At 44.3% G+C, this 26,396-nt stretch overlaps 2 protein-coding genes across 9 annotated transcripts in view; one reads left to right on the top strand and one right to left on the bottom strand.

Annotated features, from left to right (window-relative positions):
- Positions 1 to 2,099: 2,099 nt before the first annotated feature.
- On the bottom strand, positions 2,100 to 7,896 carry LSM8 (LSM8 homolog, U6 small nuclear RNA associated). The gene is made up of 4 exons (XM_048836173.2): positions 7,766 to 7,896; positions 6,451 to 6,491; positions 4,898 to 5,025; positions 2,100 to 2,357 (listed from the first exon to the last, which is right to left on the bottom strand). Exons 1-4 carry the CDS (start codon positions 7,794 to 7,796, stop codon positions 2,267 to 2,269), a joined length of 291 nt encoding a protein of 96 aa, XP_048692130.1. The 5' UTR covers positions 7,797 to 7,896; the 3' UTR covers positions 2,100 to 2,266.
- A 43-nt stretch (positions 7,897 to 7,939) lies between these two features.
- LOC125630359 (uncharacterized) overlaps positions 7,940 to 26,396 on the top strand; it is a 75,465-nt gene continuing 57,008 nt past the window's right edge. For 6 of the 8 annotated variants that reach the window (XR_012666530.1, XR_012666526.1, XR_012666524.1 and 3 more), the window contains exon 1: positions 7,940 to 8,079. Coding sequence is in view for 1 of the 8 variants with exons in the window: in XM_075124442.1 (XP_074980543.1) it covers positions 14,763 to 15,665 (903 nt within the window). In the remaining 7 variants the exon portion in view is untranslated. Of the gene's footprint in view, positions 8,080 to 13,759; positions 19,736 to 24,008; positions 24,439 to 26,396 lie in introns of those variants that run through there. The other 2 variants (XR_012666528.1, XM_075124442.1) reach the window with 2 other exon arrangements.

Genomic DNA, 26,396 nt, shown 5'->3' with positions numbered 1-26,396 from the left:
TTTTAAAGGAGCTGGCTGAGGAGCTCTCTGGACTGTTACTGTTGATTTTCAATAAGTCTTGGAGCACTGGGGAAGTTCTAGAAAACTGGAAGAAAACTAATGTTGTGCCAGTTTTTAAAAAGGGTTAACAGGATGACTAGGGTAATTATAGGCCTGTCAACCTAACTTTGATCCCAGGAAAGATAATAAGAGCTGCTGATATGGGACTCAATTAATAATGAACTAAAGGAGGGTAATGTAACTAATGTAAATCAACATGGGTTTATGGAAAATGGATCCTGGCAGACTACCTTGATATCTTTTTTTGATGAGATTACAAGTTTGGTTGCTACATGTAATAGTGTTGATGTACTATACTTAGACTTTGGTAAGATGGCTGATTTGGTGCCATATGACATTTTGATTAAAAACTAGAACACTATAAAGTTAACATGGCACACATTACATGGATTAAAAATTAGCTAAATGGTCTCAAAATGTAACTGTAAGCGGGGAATCATCATCAAGAAGGTCTGTTTCCAGGAGGGTCCTGCAGGGATTAGGTCTTGACCCCCACTCTATTTAGTATCTTTATCAATGACCTAGAAGAAAAAATAAAATCACAGATAAAGTTTGCAGATGACACAAAAAAATTTAGGAGTGGTAAATAATGAAGAGGACAGGCCCTTGATTCAGAGCAATCTGGATCACTTGAGAAACTACATACAAGCAAACAATATGTGTTTTAATACGGCTAGACATAAATGTATGCGTCTAGGAACAAAGAACGTAGGCCACACTTGCAAGGTAGGAGACTCTAACCTGGGAAGCAGCACTTCTGAAAAAATCTGGGGGTTGTAGTGGATAATCAGCTGAACATGAGCTTCCAGTCTGATGCTGTGGCTGAAAGATCTAATATGATCCTGGGATGCACAAACAGCTAAGTAGATGGATAACTCTTCAGACTGAGAAAATAATTTTAATACAGCTCTGGCGAGTCAGTTTTACCTGACTGATGTATGTAGCTATGATGTCTGTTTTCTGTGTATTGCACATTTAAATGTGTAAGGACTCTGCCTTTGTGCAGTAATTACTGCTACTGCGGCCTTTTCCAGCACAGGCACTCTAGCCTCCCTCGGTTTAGTGCATAGTTACATCTGCCCAATTTACGATATTTAGCTCCTATTTAGTGCTTTTGATCCATAATCTTAAAGAACTTTACAAAGATAAGTACATTCATTTAGTAATTGTACATGCAAATACACATGAAAAATGAATAATTTGTTCTACTCTGACATTAACCTGAGCCAGCAATATGTAAAAAACTAAAGCTTAACAAAAATAAGTTACACATTAGCAAACAAAGAATTCATTCTCTTTATTCAGCTCTTCCCCAAAGTTTAAGATGCAAGAGGGATTGTTTAGAGTACAGGACAAGAATAATTTTTGTTCTGGAACTTATCAGTCTTCCTTCCATCTGACTACTCTATTTAAGTCCCCTGTTCACAATGAATAGATCTCACTATTATAGTAGCCTAATGTGTGTTAGTGCAAGTGACAGAAAATTGTTTATTTTGCAAACTGATATTCACAAACACCACAGAGGTACACTGAAGTTATGAATGCTCTGGCATTTGTGAATTGGTGCAATGGCTGGAATGGTTTAATAAACAAAATACATTCAGACGTTTTGTGATTACCAGAAGAGTAACAGTCCCATTAACTTGATAAAAGCAAATTTGCAATACTTTGGAAACATGCATCATGAAGTCTCCACATATAGGTTAGTAAACAAGGATCCTAGTATTAAGACTTTCACTCCTGCACTCAAATCAGAACTATATTTGTCCAAAATGTGTCACTATTTGTAATACTGAAATATCACACATTAAAAAAAGCTACTTGTTGGCAGAAGTTAAACTGACTTATGTTTTTGCAGTGTAATTTACAAATCAACACAGTAAAGCACACTTCACCTTTAAAAGTAGTGATTTATGTTTCTACTCCAAAAGTGGCATTCACGAGTCATTTATGTCTGAAGTGTCAAGTCTGCCACTGAAATTAAATGCTAATGTTAGATGTATGTTTACTTTGCAGTGAAATTATACAAGAGACTTCAATAAAATGTAGGTATTTTAATTTACATATCAAACTACAACACATTCACAAAATAAAGTGTGGGCCATCCAAGTTATAACAATTTGTAAAAATTCTTCATGCTGTTTTTTAAATAGTTCTATACAGCCAAAGTTTACAAAGTCCTTGTGCATCCTTGTGTTTCTCCTGTTCAGTGTGCTACTGAGTTCAAAGGTTCTGCTCGAATATTCCCCAAGTCAAGTGCTGAATCTGTCTCTTCATCAATTTCACCAATGACAGCACTATAAAGTAACAAAATAGATTAAATATCACTAGTAGAAATTGTCCCACTTTGAAACAAGACGGAAACCACAAATATGGTGACTTGCTATACCAGAATGAGGTCTGTGATTACAGAATTGCAGAACTTCAGTAATTTTTCCCCATAGATTTTATTTGGAGCAAAAAAATAAAATAAAATTGAACAATAAGTACATTCTGCAAACATTTGTCAATCTAGAAGCCTGAAAAGATATTATACATTTTGATGCTTCAACAACTTTGGATGAAATCTGTCTACTCCTAGTCACTAGAGCAGGGATTTGAATTTGGATCTCTCACATTCTAGGCAAGTGTCCTAACTACAAGGCGGTAGAGTTATTCTCAAGGCAATGACTTCACCGTGATTGTGTGTGAATAACCATGTACAGTCATTGAGCCAGGGAAAGAGTGAGAATGACTCTACAGCCTGGTAGTTGGGGCACTCACCTGGGATGTGACTCTGCAGCCTGGTAGTTGGGGCGCTTACCTGGGATGTGAGAGACTTAATTTCAAGTCCCTGCTTCAGTGACTAATTATTTACAAAAAGTGGAACAGTTTCAAGAGAGATTAAAGTATCCGATGAAGTGAGCTGTAGCTCACGAAAGCTTATGCTCTAATAAATTTGTTAGTCTCTAAGGTGCCACAAGTACTTTTTTTTTTACGGCTGCAGACTAACACGGCTGCTACTCTGAAAAGAGAGATTAAGAAAGCCCTGTATCAGAATACTCCACTGCCCAGTGTCTAGGGCACTCTCCTGCAATGGGAGCAGTGATTTGAACCTGGGTCTGTCACATCCTAGGTAAGTAGCCTAACGGTTATGAGGAAGGCATCACCACCACCTCCTCCAGCTATTTTGTGAATTCTTTTCTTTGGTAAAAAGGCCAGAAAAATAAAAATGATTTGTTTTTAATAGAAATCAAACATTTTGTTTGACATTACCAAAAATGTTTCAAATTTTTCAGTTTGGTTGAACCTATTTGTCAAACTCGACGCAAATAGTTTTGGTAGCCTCAAAACTGCATTTTTCGGCAAATAAACTGTTCATCTGAAACTTCATCCAGCTCTACTTAATTCTTCTTTTCCCTGATATTTACAGAATATTAAACGCTTAGGCTGCTCCTATCATGTTGACGAATATTATTTCCTTGTACTCCAGGATCTGTTGTTTCATCTTATACTTAGATTGGAAGCTCTTTGGGGCAGGATGGCCTTTTTTGTTGTGTGTGGGTACAGTACCTAGCACTATGGGGAGCTGGGCACTATGGTAATACAAATAAATAATAAGTCCTAAATCCACAAGTGAGAACTTATGTTACAATTTTTATTACAGGTCGTCAGGTCTGAAGCATACAACTCCCTTTCACTTCTAGGTCAGGGGTTCTCACAACAAATTATTTTGGTGGTCTCAGACTGTGGCCAACAACTCCTTCTGGTGGCTGCTCAGACAGTTTCCTAAAATACTTAATTAACTTTAAGAAAAAACAAACAAATATGCACATATACATGTCCAAATCATTGCAATTCCTTTATGTAGGGTTTTGTTTTGTTTTTTGCAGACCCAATAATAAAAATAATGTATAGTTGTATTTTGGTGCCCCCGGCCCCTGCTGCCTCCCCAGGACTCTCTACCACCCCCCTGGACACTATTGCTCCCCCGCTGCATTGCCCCAAGCTCCCTTCCAGGGCCTCGCAACCCTGGCTCACCCTGCTCCTTGCCTCTTGACCATGGCGTGAAGCCCAGAGCCAGAGCCCCACATCTGGACCTGGGGCAGAGGGGGGCTGAAGCACAGAGCACCACCATCCTGGGTGGGTTGAAGCCCAGAGCCCACCACCAGTGGCCCACGGCTGAAGGGGGCAGGGTGGGGGCTGAAGCTCTCCCACAGAGTCCCATGGCTGAAGCCAAGCAGGGTGGGCTGAAGCTTGCCACCGGAGCCTCGGGCTGAAGCCAGGCAGGGGTTGGGGTGTGAAGCCTGCCCCCACAGTCCCACAATTGAAGACGAGGGGGGGGCGGGGGGGGAGGAGAGAAGAAGAGGGGGGCAGAAGCCTGCTCCAGGTCCTGCAGGGAGGGGCCACTGCTTTACCCCCTCCCCATCTCTGCCCAGGATGCTGTCGTGGTTGCATCTGAGAAACAATGCTCTAGGTTACCAGTTTCAATATGACTAAACCTGTTACTGACCAAAAACAACCTTCTGATGGCTATTCAGGGCCTTTGTAAAATGTCTTCCTCACTTCTAGTGATAAGTGTGCACATCTTCATCTAAGCTAGTGCTAACTGGAACACTTTTTGGCTGTTTCAGTAAGGGGTGCCAAAACTGGAGCCTGAACTATTTTAGCCATTCTACAGATGTTTGCCCACTATGTCAAGGTTGAGGCAGGTTTGCTGTTACTGTCTGTTCTGAACCTGTGGATAAAGAGAATTTAGGGTTTCTAGGTTTATCAATCTGACATCTTGCATCATTACAGCTTTAAAACAGTTTTAACTAATTCTGATTTGTTTTAGAAAAGAATAAGATATACTTACACATTATCTCCTCGAACAATGTACAATCCCAATACTACTTGTTCAACTCCTTGTGAAGAACTGAACACTCGTTCATGGCTTTCATCCAAAATCAAGTTGATGGTCTGATCAAAACCTTTGAGGGTTCCCTGAAAAGCGCACAAAAAATTTAAGTGTTCCAATTATCTTTAAGTTTTTCATTTCAGCTCACAAGAATAATTCAGGCAGCAATATACTGTAGAAGAGATGATCAATCTAGATTTTACTCTGAGCTTTAAAGCTGAATAAACATGTACTGTTAAAGATTGGAACTTGATAGCAGACAGTCAGGTTAAGATGATTATCATGCACTATCACGTGTTACAAGTAACAGTTAAGATTACTGTAACTTAGTATTAGAGCAGTGGTTTTCAAACTTTTTTCTGGCAACCCAGTTGAAAAAAACTGTTGATGCCCACGACCCAACGGAGCTGGGGATGAGGGGTTTGGGAGGGGCTCAGAGCTTGGGCAGAGGGTTGGGGTGCAGGGGTGAGGGCTGCGGGGTGGGGCCAGGGATGAGGGGTTTGGGGTGCAGGATGGGGATCTGAGTTGGGGGGCGGGCCTCAAGGCTGGGGCAAGGGTGCAGGAGGGGGTATGGGCTGGGGTTGCAGGCTCTGGGGTGGGGCTGGAGATGAGGGGTTTGGGATGCAGGAAGGGGCTCCGAGGGCTCAGGGCTGGTGCAGAGGATTAAGGTGTGGGGTTGGGGCAGAGGCTTACCTTGGGTGGCCCCCGGTCAGGTCAGTGGCACAGCAGGGGTGCTAAGGCAGGCTTCCTGCCTGTCCTGTCACCACAGACCACACTGCACCCCAGAAGCAGCCAGCAGCAGCTCCAGCTCCTAGGCGGAGGTGTGCAAGCAGCTCCACACAGCTCTCGCCCACAGGCACTACCCCACCCCCAGCTCCCGACCAATGGGAGTGTGGAGCTGGTGCTCGGGGCATGGGCAGCGAGTGGAGCCCCGTGGCCCCCCCGCCTAGGAGCCGCACCTGCTGCTGGCTACTTCCGGGACACAGCACGGTGTCAGAACAGGTAGGGACAAGCCTGCCTTAGCTGGGCAGCACTGCCGACGGGACTTTTAACGGCCCAGGACTTTTTAACGGGCTGACCAGAACTGCCACGACCCAGTGCCTTACATTCCGCGACCGAGTACTGGGTCACGACCCGCAGTTTGAAAACCACTCTATTAAAGGCAGTTACTTTTTTCAAATGTACTTTGTGCAGTTGATGGTCAATTAAAAATAGCGAATTTCCCCATTTCTGCTGTATATTTAGTTTTCCCTGTTTGTGTGGGTCTTTCATACCCCAACAATATTTGAAACTTGTTTTTAAATTGACAGGATTTTAAAAGTGATGTCTCTTTAAAAAAAAAAGGTTATTTAGGCTCTGTAGGAAAGATGAACAATGTTCAAGATGAGCAGTTTCCATGCTTTGTTATTTGAGTGTGGCATCTGCCATTAGAAGGTTAATGCTCTAGTTATTTTTTAAAAACCCACATAATCCAAACAACACTATTTACATAGTACTAATTTTATATTCACCACAATCATTCTTCCATCAGAAGTAATTACTGCAACAGTACCTAACAGTACAGTCAAGGAAATGTTTAAAGAAAACATATTCACAGCTTGAAACAAGATGAAGGTGTTGTGTTCAACACAAATCTGGAGTATTAACTATGATTCAAGAGATTAACTTTGTGCCTTAAAAATTTCTTACTCAAAAAATTGTTAAAGAAATGTGTTAACTGACTGATGAAATCAACCTCTGAAATTAGCAGTGGTTTGGAGTAATTTTTTTGTTCTGTCAAACCAGCATCACTGTGCTTTTCTTTGCAGGAGAGTAAAAAAATCAAAGCAGCAGACCCCCAAAAATATAGAGACAAGTATTTTCCTTTATCATCAGGACAGCCTCAGACAGCCTGTGCTGGCTCCCTAAAGCGTTTTAGATATCCCATCCCGTTACAGTTTCTGAGTCTGGGCTATTTATTTTGTTCACAGTCACAGAATTTAAGACCAGAATTGGATCATTAGATCATCTACTCTGACCTACATATCACATTTCACCCACTTACCCCCATATTGTCCACCATAACTTGTGTTGTTCTAAAATATACTACCCCAAAAAACCAACCAGTGTTGTGCTGAAGACATCAAGAGACGTAGACTCCACCATATGCCTGGCTAGTTTGTGCCAATGGTAAATCACCCTCACTACTAAAAATGTACACCTTATTGTCAATTTGAATGTGTCTGGGCTCAGAGTAGCACCCTGATCTGTCACAAAAGCTCATGCTCAAATAAATTGGCTAGTCTCTAAGGTGCTACAAGTCCTCCTTTTCTTATTGTGAATACAGACTAACACGGCCTCTGAAACCTGTTCAGACCTGGCGTTTTCATCCACAGAGCTGGGGGGGGGGGGGTCCACTATCATTAGCCCCAGTTTGCAGACAGGGAGACTGAGGCACACGCCATGAGGGACGTGACCTGCCCAAAGTCAACCAGCCGGGCAGCGGCAGACCCCAGAACCAAACCAGGTCTCCGGAGTCCCAGCTCTGCCCCCTAGGCCACGCTGCCCCACGCCAGAGAGCACCGCAGGCAGCACCGGCCCAGCCCCCTCCCCGCAGAGCCCCACGGACCGGGAAGACCGTGGCCTCCATCCCCGCCCGGGCTGAGCCAGGGGGTGGGTGTGTGTTGGGGGCGGGTCCCACAAGGAGCAGCAGCCGCCACCGACCCCTTGAAGGCGGAGGGAGAGAGAGAGGCCACTGTAGACCCCACTCCGCCTCCCCACGGCTCCCCCGCCCTCCCTGCACGGCTCGCGACTCTCAGCAGCACACGTATCCCGGCGGAAGGATACGGTTGATGTAGTTCTCCAGCGCGGAAGTCATGGCGGCGAGGGCTCCGTTCCGCGCGCTACTTCCCAGCACCACCGGGGCCGGCAACCGGCTCTCGCGAGACTTCCCGCGCCGAACGTTCAGTGACGCCGCGGGCTTGACGCACTGCGCACGCGCAGGATTGGGAGGGGCTTGGGGGAGGTGTGTGGGGTCGGGTTTCCCCAGTGCGGCCGCCAGGGCTGTCCCGCGGCTACGACAACCCCCGGGCGGGCGTGGGGGGGCCAAGCATTGGCCCCTCCCTCAGACCGATGGGACTCGCGGCTGAAGAAGGAGCAAGGTGAGTTCTCCCGGGGAGGGACAGTGGTAGTGATGAGCTGCCAGAATCTTAACAACCGGGGCCCTGTAAAAAGTTCTGGTTTTAGGGGTGGGCCCTGGTATGCATTTTTTGTACCTCCAGGGTTACCATACGTCCGTATTTTCCCGGGAGGAATTTTTAAATTTTAAAAATTCCTCCCGGACGGCGATTTAAGAACCAAAAAGCCTGAGCTGTCCGGAGGCATGTTAACCCTGCCTAAAGTTCTTCTTTAGAAAGATGGGCCTGAGCTAGGAATGAGCTGCGTTTCACACGGGTGGGTCCCCGCCACTCCCTGGGGGTGTGCTCGGGTGACCAGATGTCCCGATTTTATAGGGACAGTCCCGATTTTGGGGTCTTTTTCTTATATAGGCTCCTATTACCCCCCACCCCCTGTCCTGATTTTTCACACTTGCTGTCTGGTCACCCTAGGGTGTGCACATGTGTGGGTCCCAGCTGCTCCCTGCCCCCCTCATTGAAGCAGGTGTGCAGGGTTACTGCCCTGGGAACTGCAGGGCACCAGTGGATGTGGGGCTAGCTGCAGATGGGGCGTGGGCCAGGCTAGCTGGAGACGGAGTGCGGGGCTGGCTGCGGGCAGGACGTGCGGAGCTGGCTAGATACAGGAGGATGTGGGGTTGGCTGGAGACAGGGCAGTGGCTGACTGGAGGTAGGGGCTGGCTGCAGATAGGGCAGGGGGTGTGGCAGGCACCGGCTGCAGGCAGGGGGTGCGGGGGTGGCTGGAGACAGGGGCTGGTGTGGGCAGGGGGTGGCTGGAGGCAGGGCAGGGGGTGCAGCAGGGGCTCGCTGCAGGCAGGGGGTGGCTGGAGACAGGGGTTGGCTGCGGGCAGGGTGGTGGGTACTCACGGGGAGGGCGGCTCCGAACAGCCCGAGCAACAGGACGCAGCCCAGGCCCAGCAGAGCAGCTGGGGAACCACCAGGCAGCAGCAGGAACCCCGGGGTCGGGGGAACAGCAGCAGCAACAGGGCTCGTGTCCAGGGCCAGGCGGCAGCCCACATGTCTCCCGCAGTGCAGCTCCCCCAGTGGCCGGAGGAGGAATTACATCACTTCCTAGCCAGAGCCCATCAAAGCCTCCGCACCCCCTGCAGGGAAGCAGGTTAACAACCGGTTCTAAAACTGCTTCAATATTTAATAACCAGTTCATGCGAACTGGTTCCAGCTCACCACTAGATAGTGGGGCTCGGGCTTCAGCTCTGGGGTGGCCGGCGGTGGGACCCTGTGGCTGCGTGGACCAGGGCTGCGGCCACGGGGCTTCAGTCGCCAACTCCCAGCTCCAAACATGGGGTTTCGGGTGCTGACACCCAGCGCTGGCCACGCGGCCCTGGCTTTTAGCCAGGGGGCGTCAGGCTCTGAGCCCTGGCCGTGCAGCAGCAGGCTCTCACCGGGGCTCCAGCCCCCAACTCCAGGTTCTGGCCGTGGGCACTGCCCCCCCGGCCCTGGCTGTGCCACTCCTGCCTTGGCTCTGGGCTCTTGCCGTCACGGGCACTGATTCATGGCAGCGGGTGCCAACCCCCGGCTCCAGCTGAGCAGTGGCAGCGCTCACCCCCCATCTCCCCTGGACCCTACTGCCTTCCTGGCCCTGCATCCATCCCTCCATTGCCCCCGCATCCATCCCTCCATTGCCCCCGTGCCTCCCTCTCCAACCCCGCTATCCAGGGCTTAATTTGTCCTGGGACTTGCTGAGAAACGTGATATTAACAAACATGCAAGTATCTCTTTTCACAGCAGACATACTAGCTAGCTGGGAAGCTGTGAAAAGTGATACTTGTATGTATGATAATATCACTTAGTAGCTACCTGGGAAGCTGTGAAAAGTAATAAGTGTACTGTGAAAAGTGATTTATATTTAACAAACAGAAAAGGAGTACTTGTGGCACCTTAGAGCCTAACAAATTTATTTGAGGTTAAGCTTTCGTGAGCGACAGCAGCTCACTTCATCGGATGCATCTGATGAAGTGAGCTGCTGTAGCTCACGAAAGCTTATGCTCAGATAAATTGGTTAGTCTCTAAGGTGCCACAAGTACTCCTTTTCTTTTTGCGAATACAGACTAACACGGCTGCTACTCTGAAACCTGTCATATTTAACAAACATATAAATATCACTGTTCAAAGTATTTTTATTGGATCTGCAAAAAAACTCTACACAAATAAATTATAGCAATCTGGATGTTTATATGTGCATATTCATTTGTTTTTCCTAAAGTTCATTAAGTATTTTAGGAAAAAATGTCAGCGTGGCCACCAGCACCAGTTGGTTGCTGCAGTCTGAGGCAAATTTTGTTGTGGGAATCCCTGGGCTAGAGTATCTTTTAGAAAGACATCTTGCTCTGATGGAATTTTAGAGACAATTGAATGTTATGTTTCTCATTGGAGGCAGAATATAATTCACCTCTTCAATACCAGGTGGTCAGAGTTTGAACAAGGGCCAAACACAGGCCTTGGAGCTCCATGGATTGGCCTTGCTTATTTCAGTATCAGCGTAGCACAGGCAGATAGCAGCTCCTGTCAGGCTATTTGCTGTCTTGATCTCAGTGGCCTAACCATGCCACGTTCGAGGATCAGTCATCTCTGCGGACAGTGTGTATAACATACAGCTATCTGCTGGTTCTTAGCAAACAGCCACAGCAGAACTGGGCCAATCTGGGCAGCCTAGTCTCAAGCACTCTTGTTCCTGTGGCTTGCTTGACAGGGCACAGTCTGTGTCCAGAGCTGGGCAGAGGAGCAGTTATTAGGGCCCTGCCCCTTGCCCCCACCATCACACCCTGACTTGAAAGCGTTAAAACTCAGCCACTTCTCTCTCCTCCTCTCCCCTCCCACCCGCTCAGGACAGCCCGGGGCGGGCTGCAGGCACGCTCTTCCCATCTGCCACCCTGCAGAGAGAGGACTGCAGGGGCATGGAGCTAGCCTGGGAAGACCAGGAGCTGTAGGGTGCAGTTGCAGGCATGTCACACTAGCCCAGGGGTTCACAAGCTGTCAGCCTCCACCCTAAACTCCTCTTTGCCTCCAGCATTTATAATGGTGTTATAAATTAAAAACACATTTTTATATATTTATGGGGGGGGGTCACACTCAGAGGCTTTCTATGTGAAAGGGGTCACCAGTGCAAAAGTTTGAGAACCACTGCACTAGCCACTGTGCAGCCCTGGCAGTCCCTTGCCTGGGAGGGATGTGCAGCTGCCACCCAACACCTATTGCCTCAATCCTCTCTGCACCACCCCACCACAGCCAGTCTGGCCTGCACATGCACGCTGAGCGTATCCACAAGCATGCCTACCCCTACTCATCTTTATAGGCTTTTAAGCGCATGCGCACTGAGATTTTCTGGCTCCGTCCAGCCGCTGCAAATTCCCGCCCTAAAGCGGTGCGTGATAGGTGTCAGCCCTGCCTGAGATTTATGCAATTTAATCAGTGTGTGTGCGCGCGACAGGTTCAACTCCCTAGTCCAGGCAAAAGTCGTGGGACTGATGCAGGAGTTAGTGGGTGAAATTCTACAGCCTGTGTTATGCAAGAGGTCAGACATGGTGATCATAATGCTTCCTTTTAGCTTTAAAAATCTAAAAATGACCATGTGTTTCATTTTCGAGGCACTCATCACTTGGTTGCCATATAAGCCTCTGATTTTATCTCCTGCTCTGCCCTTGTTCTGCCTATGTGTTGCTTCTATGCATCCATTTATCTCCACATCTTCCTCACATCCTGGTTAATCATAATTAACACAGACAATGTTTCCTCAACTTCTTAAAAAAAAAAAACACCAGTCAAACTCACTTACTCTGCAGTAAATTCTGAATAAAATGATCTTCTGTGACTTTGTTTCTGTACTGTATTGAACCAACCTTAGAATATAATCCCTTAAGGGCAGGGATCTCTTAATTATTTGGCACACATTACCTGTTGTACAACACCATGTATATGTATGTATGGTTCTATATCCGGTAAATACAAATAATACATGTACTTCTGCTAAGTACATACACACTATTCTGTTTAGGTTCTCATACCTCACTCTTTACCGTAGTATCTGAGGGCTTCAAATTATTATTTATTTGTTTAGTATAGTATTGTTGAGAATATGCTAGGTGCTTTACATACATGTAAATTACACTGCCATTGTAGAAAAGGGTGCTTGTGATCTTCATATGGTTAGGGCCAACTCCCCTAAGCACTGTCATTGAAAAAAGCACTGCTAAAAAAGTGAGCAAGAAGTGAGCAAAGTAAAGCTTCTAAAGGCAGCTTTAAATTGCATCTTTTCTTCTCAGCCCCGTGAGAAAGTAGTTGTTATTGATGTCACTGTGGGGGTATTGCTCCTTCAGGGGGAATAAGGTATGCTTACAGGCTGGATCATTAACAAATTGAGTATATGGCATATTAGTGATACAGGTATCAGGGTCTGTATGCACTGCAACTTTTCACCTTTGGAAGATCAGCTTTCCGTTACTGAATGAGGGGACATTATGTCCATGATAGATTTCTCTCTGAATGCATCAGATGTATGTGGATATAATTTCTGTTCTGATAGTTATGTTGAAATTCTTTATTGCATATAACTATAAACAGCAATTCCAACAACATAAATATCAAGGAGAACCTCATTCTAGGTCTGACAGGCATGACTATTGCACAAGTCCTCACTTACAGACAGCCCCCCGACCTGAAGCAAATACCAGCAACCACACAACAAAAACACTAGCCCAGGAACCTATCCTTGCAACAAAGCCCATTGCCAACTCTGTCCACATATCTATTCAGGGGACACCATCATAGGACCTAATCACATCAGCCACATCATAAGAGGCTCATTCACCTGCACATCTACCAATGTGATATATGCCATCATATGCCAACAATGCCCCTCTGCCAAACCCGACAGTCACCTGCACATCTACCAATGTGATATATGCCATCATATGCCAACAATGCCCCTCTGCCAAACCCGACAGTCTCTACGCAAAAGAATAAATGGACACAAATCAGACATCAAGAGTTATAACATTCAAAAACCAGTCTGAGAACACTTTAGCCTCCCTGGTCACTCAATTTCAGACCTAAAAGTTGCAATTGTCCAACAAAAAAAACTTCAAAAACAGACTCCAATGAGAAACTGCAGATTTGGAATTCATTTGCAAACTGGACACCATTAAATTAGGCTTGAATAAAGACTGGGAGTGGATGGTAAAAGTAAAAACTATTTCCCCATGCTAATTATTTCCCCCTACTGTTACTTACACCTTCTTGTCAACTGTTTGAAATGGGCCATCCTGATCATCACTACAAAAGGTTTTTTTTTCTCCGCTGATAATAGCCCACCTTAATTAATTGGTCTCGTTACAGTTGGTATGGCAACACCCATTTTTTTTCATGTTCTGTGTATGTGTGTGTGTATATATATAGAGAGAGAGAGAGAGCGCTCTCTCTCTTCCTACTATATTTTCCACTGCATGCATCTGATGAAGTGGGTTTTAGCCCACAAAAGCTTATGCCCAAATAAATGTTAGTCTAAGGTGCCACAAGTACTTTTTTTAAATGTAAAATACTGTTAGATCTGATACATTTTTGCATAATTTTCTATGTATACATTTATATCAAAGTCAGATGCCTGTTTCTTATACCTTACTGAATGGACTCTCGTATGTTATTCTCACTACAGGAATTCAGGACTGAAAACCTATTACACACTCACTCTGTCTATTTTTTGGCTGGTGTTAGCTACTCTCGTGCTACCATTTGGCATTCCATGAAAAGGATCTCTTACATCTGCATATAATTACAGCATTCAGCTCAATCTGCTGTGTGTTGGGTCATCAGGAATCATAAACAAGAGAGCTTTTGTAAGTTTTGGGCAAAATTTGCTTTTTCCACATATGCAACATCCCCATTCATTGAACATATACTCAGAGGTTGCTGGTCATCCTGAAAATTCGTGCTGGGATGTTAAGTTGCTGTTTGCACATCCCTATTTTGAAGTAGCCTTTTCACCTGTTTTTTAATTCAGAAGAGATGTCTTGGCCCTTCCCATCAGTTTCTATTGTGAAATGGATTGATACATTCAGTAGCTGATATCTATCAAAATGAGTGAGTTATTCTCCCTCTCTTTTTCTTGAAGAGATAATAGAATGTCTTTCTTTAATATTTTATCATTATGTCAACCAGTGAAGAAATAGTAAACCAGTTTGGTTTTATATAGTGCCTTTCATGGTAAGTAAAACTATTTCCCCATGTTTATTCCCCCCCCCCCCACTGTTCCTCACATGTTCTTTTTTCAGAGTAACAGCCGTGTTGGTCTGTATTCGCAAAAAGAAAAGGAGTACTTGTGGCACCTTAGAGACTAACCAATTTATTTGAGCATAAGCTTTCGTGAGCTACAGCTCACTTCATCGGATGCATACTGTGGAAAATACAGAAGATGTTTATATACAGACAAACCATGAAAAAAAGGGGTGTTTACCACTACAAAAGGATTTCTCTCCCCCTATTCCACTCTCCTGCTGGTAATAGCTTATATTGGCACCCTTACAGCAGGATTGTCTGGCTATGTAGACTTCCTCATGCCCTACACTACCAGCACTCCCAGCTACCTTTGAGACTCCACTGACTTCCTGAGGAAACCACAATCCATCGGTGATCTTCCTGATAACACCATCCTGGTCACTATGGATGTAGAAGCCCTCTACATCAACATTCCACACAAAGATGGACTACAGGCCTTCAAGAACACTATCCCCGATAATGTCACGGCTAACCTGGTGGCTGAACTTTGTGACTTTGTCCTTACCCATAACTATTTTACATTTGGGGACAATGTATACCTTCAAATCAGCGGCACTGCTATGGGTACCCACATGGCTCCACAGTATGCCAACCTTTTTATGGCTGACTTAGAACACCGCTTCCTCAGCTCTCGTCTCCTAATGCCCCTACTCTACTTGCGCTATATTGATGACATCTTCATCATCTGGACCCATGGAAAAGAAGCCCTTGAGGATTTCCACCGTGATTTCAACAATTTCCGTCCCACCATCAACCTCAGCCTGGTCGAGTCCACACAAGAGATCCACTTCCTGGACACTACAGTGCTAATAAACGATGGTCACATAAACACCACCCTATACGGGAAACCTACGGACCGCTATTCCTACCTACATGCCTATAGCTTTCACCCTGACCACACCACACAATCCATTGTCTACAGCCAAGCTCTGCGATACAACCGCATTTACTCCAGCCCCTCAGACAGAGACAAACACCTACAAGATCTCTGTCAAGCATTCTTACAACTACAATACCCACCTGCGAAAGTGAAGAAACAGATTGATAGAGCCAGAAGAGTTCCCAGAAGTCACCTACTACAGGACAGGCCTAACAAAGAAAATAACAGAACGCCACTAGCCGTCACCTTCAGCCCCCAACTAAAACCCCTCCAACGCATTATTAGGGATCTACAACCTATCCTGAAGGATGACCCAACACTCTCACAAGTCTTGGGAGACAGGCCAGCCCCCCAACCTGAAGCGAATACTCACCAGCAACCACACACCACACAGCAGAACCACTAACCCAGGAACCTATCCTTGCAACAAAGCCCGTTGCCAACTGTGCCCACATATCTATTCAGGGGACACCATCACAGGGCCTAATCACATCAGCCACACTATCAGAGGCTCGTTCACCTGCACATCCACCAATGTGATATATGCCATCATGTGTCAGCAATGCCCCTCTGCCATGTACATTGGTCAAACTGGACAGTCTCTACGTAAAAGAATAAATGGACACAAAATCAGATGTCAAGAATTATAACATTCATAAACCAGTCGGAGAACACTTCAATCTCTGGTCACGCGATTACAGACATGAACGTTGCGATATTACAACAGAAAAACTTCAAAACCAGACTCCAGACTGTTGAATTGGAATTCATTTGCAAATTAGATACAATTAACTTAGGCTTAAATAGAGACTGGGAGTGGCTAAGTCATTATGCAAGGTAACCGATTTCCCCTTGTTTTTTCCTAAGCCCCCCTCCGTTCCTCAGATGTTCTTGTTAAACCCTGGATTTGTACTGGAAATGGCCCAACTTGATTATCATACACATTGTAAGGAGAGTGATCACTTTAGATAAGCTATTACCAGCAGGAGAGTGGGGTAGGGGGAGAGAAAACCTTTTGTAGTGGTAAACACCCATTTTTTCATGGTTTGTATGTATATAAACATCTTCTATATTTTCCACAGTATGCATCCGATGAAGTGAGCCGTAGCTCACGAAAGCTTATGCTCAAATAAATTGGTTAGTCTCTAAGGTGCCACAAGAACTTCTTTTCTTTTTGCGGATACAGACTAACACAGCTGCTACTCTAAAACCTTTCATGGTAAGGGTATCTCAGACACTTAACAGAAATCAGGCAAGATACGTGGAGACAAATTTTGTGGCCCACTCTACTCCCTTTGTACTGCTCCAGCAGTGCAAAAGGAGCAGAAACCAGTTGGATCTCACTTGCTGGGAATTCCCCCAACTTGGTGAAGTCCTCAGTGTGTGCAACGCTTACATGTCTGGATCCCTTGCCACCCACCCACTGACATTGGGGGAGGGGGGTAGCTGATCAGCAGCACTCTGCTTCTCTCTGGCTAACAGATGGTCCCTGGGAGGGGGCCCCAGTCAGCCAGGGTAGCACTGGCCTCAGAAACACAGAGCTTCAAGTATCTCTCTTCCCCCGGTACTCCCCTTCATCTGTATCCAGTTGAGAATCTATCCCTGATAGTGCAATGAATTACTATATATAGACAGAGAGACAAAGTAGATGACATCTTTTATTGCACTCATTTCTGTTGGAGAGAGAGACAAGCTTTTGAGCTTATCCAGAGCTTGCAGAGATCTGTTTAAGCTTGAAAGTTTCTCTTTCACTGACAGAAGTTGGTCCAATAAAAGATATTGCCTCACCCACTTGGTCCTAGGATATTAGGGATACAAACAAACGAACAACACCACTGCATATGTATAGATATAGCGGCCATCAAGCCCTCAGATTTATTGAGCAAGTTACATATCTTGCTGAGACATCTTTCCTTTTGTGATGTGCACTTCTCATGATTATACTTAACATTCAAACTGAGATTACTGAAGTAGTGTATATATTGATTATTAAACATGTATTAAAACAAACATTTGATGATTCCATCTAGATTTTTTAAAAAAAAACTCACTTTCCAGAGCATTCACCTGCCTCCTACTTGATCATGGAGTGATCTGCCATGGGGTAGCTGCTGTGACTGATTGTATAACCTACTGAAGGCCACCACTGTGGCAGTTGAATGTGCTCCTGTGGCTGTATCTGCACACGATCCTGGCTCCTCAGGGGTTGCCTGGCCAGGATGAGCCCTTTCAGAACTGCAGAGGGGGCCGCACTGCTCATCTGTAAGCAGATATCTTCTTGTGTGAGCCTCGTGGCTGGAGGGATGGGTGACTGATGCCCTTATTACTGTGTCTTTGGGTATAGTTTATTTTACAGCTTCCAAAGTGCACTAGCCTCTGCTCCAGTGGCAGCAGGGGTCAATGCCTTTATTAGACTGCAGCTAGAGGAGAAGGACATCCACTCCTAGGGTGCTGCTAGAAGTCATCTCATTTGATGTGACCTGTAGCAATCCTTAGTTAAGGAGAGGTGAAGTAATAACAGAAATAATCCTGCTGACATGGGTAAACAGCTCTATAAAGGTCTAGTGCATGAGATGAAAGGCCTGGCCAACATCAGTCCCCCTGGTATTGTCAGAGTCTGATGGTTCCTATGTCAGCCCCAGAGACAGGTGGTTGAGGGAGCTTGGTGCTAATCCTGTCCCTTTTTCAGCCTTCACTCTTGCCATACAGTTGCTGAGCACTCTTGCAGAAACTACCAAAGACTTGAGCTTTGCTCCTTGTGCTTCTGTAGCTTCTTCTTTGTAGGCCAGATCCCCCAGCTGGTGAAAGTCAGTATAGTTCCACTATGTCAATTCTTCCGAAGAGATCGAAGCATACTGGACATAATCTGTTTTGCCATTTCTTGCCTCTGTCAGATTCAAATCAATCCATCTTGCAGTCAAGGAAATCATGGACTGCTGTTTGCATCAGCCTCAAGGCTGGGGCTGGTGATGCAAGAGAACACTTTTCCTACATCAGTTTTCATTTGCTGGAGTCACATTGGCTTAGTCAGCATTGCATCTGCACTGCCTCCGAAAGGGAAAAAAAACAAATGAAAACATCATTGGTTTAAGATTAGAGTGCACACAGCAAAAGCCAGTGCTTCACCTTTTAACTTTTATTCTTTACATACTTTTACTGACTCAACTCCACCGGCTGGAGTGTGTGCACTTGAGAAAAAGCAGTTACATGATCCACTTCTGCCTTGCCCTTCCCTGCCTTCTTATGGGTTTCTAGTTCTACTGGTGGCAGTGGAATGTCAGCAGCAGCAGGACGGAGATTATGGCTGACACTTGCACAGGTACACAAGTGTGTGAGGGTGGAGGTGAAGGTCCTTGTGCACCTCCACAGTTCTGGCCACAATCGAGCCTGAAATCTTTTTAAAATAGCGTGTTTAAATACCCTTAGATGGGCATTTGGCATAAATCAGATGAAAAGTGTTTGAAAAGGTTAACAATCTAAAAGTTATAGCAGGCTTTGAATAGGAATTACAGCCCCCTAGAAACAAGCCCGCTTGGCAAGCAGTCCCACAGCACATTTTGTTTGTCCCTAGGATGTCTCAGTTAACAAATACTGGACCTGAATTGGTTTCCTACAGTAGTAATTCCAGCTATCAGAAAAGCTCTGAGAAAGCTTGGTTTTCACTAAAGAGCTCTCATGATGAGAAAAAAATGTATATTTTCCCAATATTTTCGGTGAACGTATGAGCAGCATATTTCCATTCTCATTATGCTGCATCCTAACAATGTGTCAGCTTAAAAAAAATTACATCTTTCTACTCTCAGAAAAGTGAAGACATCAAAACTTCCTTTTTTTTTTAAAGAAATAAACTGAAGACAGATAGGGGTATTTAAAAGGATAATGTTCCTAAAGTATATTTTTAGGGGGCTTTATGAAATAATGGCTGGAAAATGCCATTTGTTATATGCCCCCATACAAAGCAAATAGATGCTCATGTTCATTTGTTCTAAACAGAAATTAAGATATCTAAATGAATGCTAAAAGAACATGGACTACATAAAAGGACAGTTTTAAGGAACTGACTTATTAACATGCAAACTTCATTTGTTGCCGCCATAGATAAATTCTCACTTGTTAAATTACTTACAGGTAGTAGATATTTCTGTACTGGTAGATTTTCTACTTATCAAGGCACAGTTAATCATATGAAATTCCAAATCTGTAGCTTCTGTTAAGATGACTAGATCTCACAGTTTTAAATATTATACTCTTTATCTTAATGCTTTGTGTAGCAATGCCTATTTGTCCTCTTCCATTCCTTGTTTCATTTGCTGCATTCTAGAAGAACACAACATAAAAGGAATAGTATATGGTCAAAGAGCTCTGTCTGGAGGTGGCTGACATGCTGCCTATTGCCAGTTTTAATGTAAATTGCACTGAAAAATAAAATCAGTGTTTCTCCTGTATAACTTACATTAAATCATTTATCAAAATGGGTTTTCATTGTGCCCTGGGTCTTTCATTTTGCACGAGTAGCATTGTTGTAGCACTTGTGTAAGTGGATGTAGTATACATAATGGGCTTGATCCTGCATGGAACAGGTGCTGAGTGATTCATGCATAACCACATGGTAAAAAAAAAAAATTGATAAGGAGTAGAGGGAACACAAGGAAACCTGATCCAGCATTACTGATACGCTGAAGTGGGCTTATCTTGCCTAGTAGCAGGAGCAGTGCCAAAGAGCAGAGGGCATAGTTAAGTGCTTCATTAGAATGAAGTTAAACCCATGTCTTCTCAGGTACAGCCCTTTGCCCAGACCCTGACCCTTTTTTACCCTGTGCTTTTGGAGGGGTGGAGTGGAGTGTAGGGGTGCCTATGGCATTTGAGACTTACTTTGCAGGTAAGCATGGCAAGTCAAAGGTGATCAGATACAGTGTCTGAAATTTCAGGAAAATCAGTTAGGGCGGGGGTAGTTGTGGGACTTGTTGAAAATTGGGCTTATAATAAACTTCCCATTAAGCCAACTTCAATTATGGAGTGGCTACCATCACTGCATAGTATCTAGAAATAGAGTAGTTCAGACATCACTGTGGTATCAACCACTTCACTATAGTGCTATTGATTACTGCTCCAGATGCTTGTCCCTTAAGTTCTTGTTCAGAAAGACTTAACATATTAGCCCTATCGAATAGTTATAAGAATGTCACTCAAATTCACTTCCCTTTTCTACAGTCCACAGTAGATGGACACATGGAGCTGAAAACAGACTGTCTTGGTGTTTGAGCATCTTCTCCAGATATAATTCTCCTTTTTGGTTGTATTCAGCTTGCGCTGGACAGGCTACTAATATGGCTCTGGACTTTTATAGTTCCTTTTGCTGTATGACCTCAGTAGAGCATTACAATGTTTCTGTAAGAGATAAGTATTATTTATATGGTATGTAAACTGAGTCAGTGTGAGGTTAACTGACTTATCCAGGCTCCCACGCTGAAGTCAGTCGTAGAAACAGAAAAAGAACCCAGCAGTCCTGAATCCCAAACTCAATCCTAGTTGATTTTTTGTATTACAGCAGCACCAAGAGGCCTCAGTCAATCAATGCCCTATTGTGTTAGGCTCTGTACATACACATAATAAGGGACAGTTTCTGCCCCAAAGACAAGAAAGGATTGTTAGCTTTATTTTACAGATGGGAAGCTCAAGTACAGGAAGTCTGTGGCAGAGCCAGAAGTTGAACCCAGATCTCTTGACTCAGTCTAGTGCCTTAGCCATCATTCACTTGTTTGTTATGAAAAAACTGTTGGAACTCATTCTGCCCACTTCCTCCACCCCCCCCCCCCCAGTACTGCACTGGTGCATAACTAGAGGAGTTTGCAAGGGACTGTAAGAGCAATACAGTCGGTGCTCTCCTATTCAGGAGACTGAGTATTAACTTGGTGACACACTTATTTCTGTTAACCTAGCAAATGAAAGTTCAATGGTAGCATGTCAAGCAAAATATCCCAAATGTCAAAGTAAAGCATTGTTGTGATTTCTCCCACCTGGTTGCTCTTTTTCCTTCAACAAAATTATTAAAGTGATAAAAAGGAGAATAAATCAACATGCAGGAAAAAACAACAAATGTAAATTACACTAATTCCCATTAATTCTTGCCAAAAAGACTAAAATCACCTCATGACATACTGTGGTAGGTTGGCTTTAAAAAAGGTTCTCCATTTTCTCAGACACTGCATAAGTGGTGATGCAAATGCTGAAGTGGCTTTGGTTTTTGTGAGCAAAGTCTATTGTAAGTGGGAGCATAATATCCAAATAGATTGCATTTGTTAGCTTCACGGCAGCAGAGTTCTGTGCATTGACAATCTGTTCTTCCCAAGGGATCTCAACATTATCCTGAATGTGTACAGTGCATACATGGCTGACTGGTATTTTGTAATCACTTCTGGGGTGTATAAACAGGTGATGGTCTGTTATATACCTGGGGGGAAAAAAATGACAAGCATCTTGGGTGTAAGCATGTAGGCTTGCATAGCCATCCCTCATTTGCAATCACTGAAGGTAGCCATGCCTCTTTCCTGTCAGGCCTCTGGAATGGCAGTCTGTACAAGGAGGAAATTAGCAATCTCTGGGGTACAAACCCTCAGGCAGGGTAGAGCAGTGAACAGTTCAGGGCACCAAGCAGTCTAGCTCCAGCCTTCAAGTAGGGTAGTGCAGGTAAGAGTCTAGGGCTCAGGCCAGGGTGAGCACCAAACACAGTCTAGTGTCCTATCTCAGGTTTCAGAGTAGCAGCCATGTTAGTCTGTATTCGCAAAAAGAAAAAAGGAGTACTTGTGGCACCTTGGAGACTAACAAATTTGAGCATAAGCTTCCGTGAGCTACAGCTCACTTCATGGGATGCATTCAGTGGAAAATACAGTGGGAAGATATATAGACGTAGAGAACATGAAACAGTGGGTGATACCATACACACGGTAACGGGAGTGATCACTTAAGGTGAGCTATTACCAGCAGGAGAGCAGGGGAGGAGGGAACCTTTTGTAGTGATAATTAAGGTGGGCCATTTCCAGCAGTTGACAACATCTGAGGAACAGTGGGGGGTGGGAAATAAACAAGGGGAAATAGATTTCCTTTGTGTAATGACCCATGGAGTCTTTTTGAAGTTTTTTCTCCAATGCATCATCAAGGATCTACAACCTATCCTGAAGGATGACCCATCACTCTCACAGATCTTGGGAGACAGGCCAGTCCTTGCTTACAGACAGCCCTCCCAACCTGAAGCAAATACTCACCAGCAACCACACACCACACAACAGAACCACTAACCCAGGAACCTATCCTTGCAACAAAGCCCATTGCCAACTGTGCCCACATATCTATTCAGGGGACACCATCATAGGGCCTAATCACATCAGCCACACTATCAGAGGCTCGTTCACCTGCACATCTACCAATGTGATATATGCCATCATGTGCCAGCAATGCCCTTCTGCCATGTACATTAGTCAAACTGGACAGTCTCTACGTAAAAGAATAAATGGACACAAATCAGATGTGTCCATTTATTAAGAATTATAATATTCATAAACCAGTCGGAGAACACTTCAATCTCTGGTCACTTGATCAGAGACCTAAAAAAGTTGCAATATTACAACAAAAAGACTTCAAAAACAGACTCCAACGAGAGACTGCTGAATTGGAATTAATTTGCAAACTGGATACAATTAACTTAGGCTTGAATAGAGACTGGGAGTGGATGGGTCATTACACAAAGGAAATCTATTTCCCCATGTTTATTCCCCCCTCTCCCCCCGTTCCTGTTAACTGCTGGAAATGGCCCACCTTGATTATCTCTACAAAATGCCCCCCCCCTCACTGGTAATAGCTCACCTTAAGTGATCGCTCTTGTTACAGTGTGTATGGTATCACCTATTGTTTCATGTTCTCTATGTATCATAGAATAATAGAATATCAGGGTTGGAAGGGACCTCAGGAGGTCATCTAGTCCAACCCCCTGCTCAGAGCAGGACCAATCCCCAATTTTCTCCCCAGATCCCTAAAAGGCCCCTCAAGGATTGAACTCACAACCTTGGGTTTAGCAGGCCAATGCTCAAACCACTAAGCTATGTATATAAATCTCCCCACTGTATTTTCCAGTGAATGCATCCCATGAAGTGAGCTGTAGCTCATGGAAGCTTATGCTCAAATAAATTTGTTAGTCTCCAAGGTGGCACAAGTACTCCTTTTCTTTTAAAAACAGTTTAGTTATATTAAAGACTTTAGAAAGAGACCTTCTAAAAACATTAAAATGTATTACTGGCACTGTGACGTTATTTACTTGAACTGGGACCATATAGAACATTGTTGCAACCAAGGTCCTGTAGTGGCACTAAATCTTGTCTAAAGGGGGTCAAATAAGGTTTCTAAGATGAGGTTATGGTTTGCTGGTTATGATTATGCTATCTGTTTGCATATATCTTTAAATACAAAAATGATACAAGTATTGGCTCTATACTGTCTGTATTTCAAACTTATGCTGTACTTCTGGGTGACACCCCAGACAAGTTAGTGTCCGCTCTGCCTAGCCTGCTTGATGGCCCATTAAGGACTATCCGCTGTACAAGTGACCCATTGAGAAAAAAGAAAACGAGTACTTGTGGCACCTTAGAGACTAATTGGATGCCGATGAAGTGAGCTGTAGCTCACGAAAGCTTATGCTCAAATAAATTGGTTAGTCTCTAAGGTGCCACAAGTACTCGTTTTCTTTTTGTGAATACAGACTAACACAGCTGTTACTCTGAAATCTGCCACTGAGAAAAGGCAGACACGCCTTGTGACTCAGCAAGGTATGCAGGGACCTGCCTGTGGACAGAACTCTGAGGTTTTTCCAGGCCATGTGATGGACAGCTTGTCTTTGGAACAAAGAAAGACCACATGGCAAGAATATAAAAAGCTGCTGCAGCTCCTCCATCTGGTCTTCAATCCATCTTCATACCTCTGGAGGGACTTTGCTATACTGAAGCTTTGAACCAAGGACTGAAAGACCCATCCCAGCTGTGGATGTACTCCAGAGACTTGATTTAAACCTGCAGTTTATTTGATCACTGCTGCAAGCCTGAACCAAGAACTTTGCCATTACTGTATGTAATTGATTCCATTTAACCAATTCTAGCTCTCATCTATATTTCTTTCCTTTTATGAATAAACCTTTAGATTCTAAAGGATTGGCAACAGCGTGATTGGTGACTCAGATCCGATTTGTATATTGACCTGGGTCTGGGGCTTGGTCCTTTGGGATCGAGAGAACCTTTTTTCTTACTGGGGTATTGGTTTTCATAACCATGTGTCCCCATAACGGGAGGCACTGGTGGTGATACTGGGAAACTGGAGTGTCTAAGGGAATTGCTTGTGGGACTTGTGGTTAGCCAGTGTGGTAAAACCAAAGTCTTCTCTGTTTGGCTGGTTTGGTTTGCCTTGCCTTGGTGTGCATAGAAACCCCAGCCTTGGGCTGTAACTGCCCTGCTTTAAGCAATTTGTCCTGAATTGACACTCTCAGTTGGGTCCTGCCAGACCCAGCATCTTTACAGTCCCCCAATGCAAAATTGATACAGGAAGGGATGACACAGACATCACTGACTGCATCCCAAGAGCTCCCCATCCTTGGTTCTGCCTTATTACAGCTAGTATTGGGTTAGAAGCCATACCAGTATATAACAGAAATGGTTAATCAAAGTCATTTTCAATAACCTGATTGAATTTCTTTACAAACTCAAGGCAAAACTTGGTTAGAACAACAGTGGATTGGATCCTGCTCTTGCAGCATGGTTCCTGTATGTCTCATGTGATCTTGCCAAGAGCTAAAGAACATAGCTATTTTATCCATAAAAGCTCTGGCAAATGTTTGAAACCCATTAACATCAAGTCAATGTAGATATTAATGTTGTCCATAGTATAGAAATCTTGGCATTTAGCCGTGAAAGCAATATGGTAATGTGTCTCAGTTTCCCCTTTCATACAGCACATCAGGTTCGGAACGTCTTTTCCCCTGTGAAAAGTTCCAAGACTGCATACAGGCATTAACTGTGCAACATCAGTATAACAAGGCCTTTTAACATAAAGTGTGCCCTTATGTATCACTTTTAAGATATTCAAGGAATTTTCCAAAAGATTTGGCACATTGTACATTTTTACAGTTTTTGGTAATAGCAACACAGTTACAAGAAGTACCATTAGCAATAACCACAAATTCATTGCAAGCGTCCATTTACAACCATTTTTGTCATGCCACACCTTTGGCTCAATACCATTGAGGTTGGGCCTTTTAGGGTTAGCCTGTGGCTTCCCTTTGCAAAATTAAGGTCTCTTTTTCCTCCTTGTCCTGAAGGATCAAATCCTAATTTCTCTTGCTTAACAGAATTCACTGGCTGATTGGGTGTGCTCTGTGCTAACAGCTATTAGCAAAAAGAAAAGGAGTACTTGTGGCCCCTTAGAGACTAACAAATTTGAGCATAAGCTTTCGTGAGCTACAGCTCATGCTCAAATAAATTTGTTAGTCTCTAAGGGGCCACAAGTACTCCTTTTCTTTTTGCAGATACAGACTAACATGGCTGCTACTCTGAAAGCTATTAGCAAGTCTTTCTTCTCCCTGCCAGCCAAGTAATATGCATTACCACAGACAGGAGCCAGTTCACCAGTTTTCAGATCCTTAACTGCTACCATTTTCACTAACAAGCCAGACTCAAAGTTCTGTTGTCCTTCCCTTACCAACCTCTACTTCCACATGGAATCAGATGTTAAGTTCACTGAGAGACTGCAAGTCATATCCAAAGTGTCTAGAGATGAGAGTATACCTGTCATCCCCTGCATTCTTGAGAGATTAACTACATGGCTGTTCTGCTCTGCAGACTCAGCTACCCAGTCTTCCCTCTGAACCTGAGACACAGACTGTTCACTCACAGAATCAGCATGGAGACATTCCTCTCTGAACAACCTTGTATCCCCAACAAGCTGGCAAACCAGTTGGTTATAGGACTGTTCAACTTTCTTAACAGCTTTCACTCCATCTGAGACCTTTTCAAAGCTACCCATACTGGAACATTCAAAAGGAAAGTCAGTGGATCCATTCAGAGAATTTCTGGCTGTTAGGAACTGAAACTTTGATTACATC

Source organism: Caretta caretta, chromosome 1 (genome assembly GCF_965140235.1).
Source record: "Caretta caretta isolate rCarCar2 chromosome 1, rCarCar1.hap1, whole genome shotgun sequence".
Taxonomy (NCBI): domain Eukaryota; kingdom Metazoa; phylum Chordata; order Testudines; family Cheloniidae; genus Caretta; species Caretta caretta.
Note: the sequence above shows the minus strand (reverse complement) of the source record. Positions and strands in the feature narration are given on the sequence as shown.

Excerpts from the sequence above, each read along its gene's own strand:
- LSM8 (XM_048836173.2), bottom strand. The coding sequence starts at position 7,796 with ATGACTTCCGCGCTGGAGAACTACATCAACC. Across the intron at positions 6,492-7,765 it reads GCTGGAGAACTACATCAACC|GTACTGTTGCAGTAATTACT; the intron begins GTATCCTTCCGC and ends CTGTACTGTTAG. Across the intron at positions 5,026-6,450 it reads CTGATGGAAGAATGATTGTG|GGAACCCTCAAAGGTTTTGA; the intron begins GTGAATATAAAA and ends TGCGCTTTTCAG.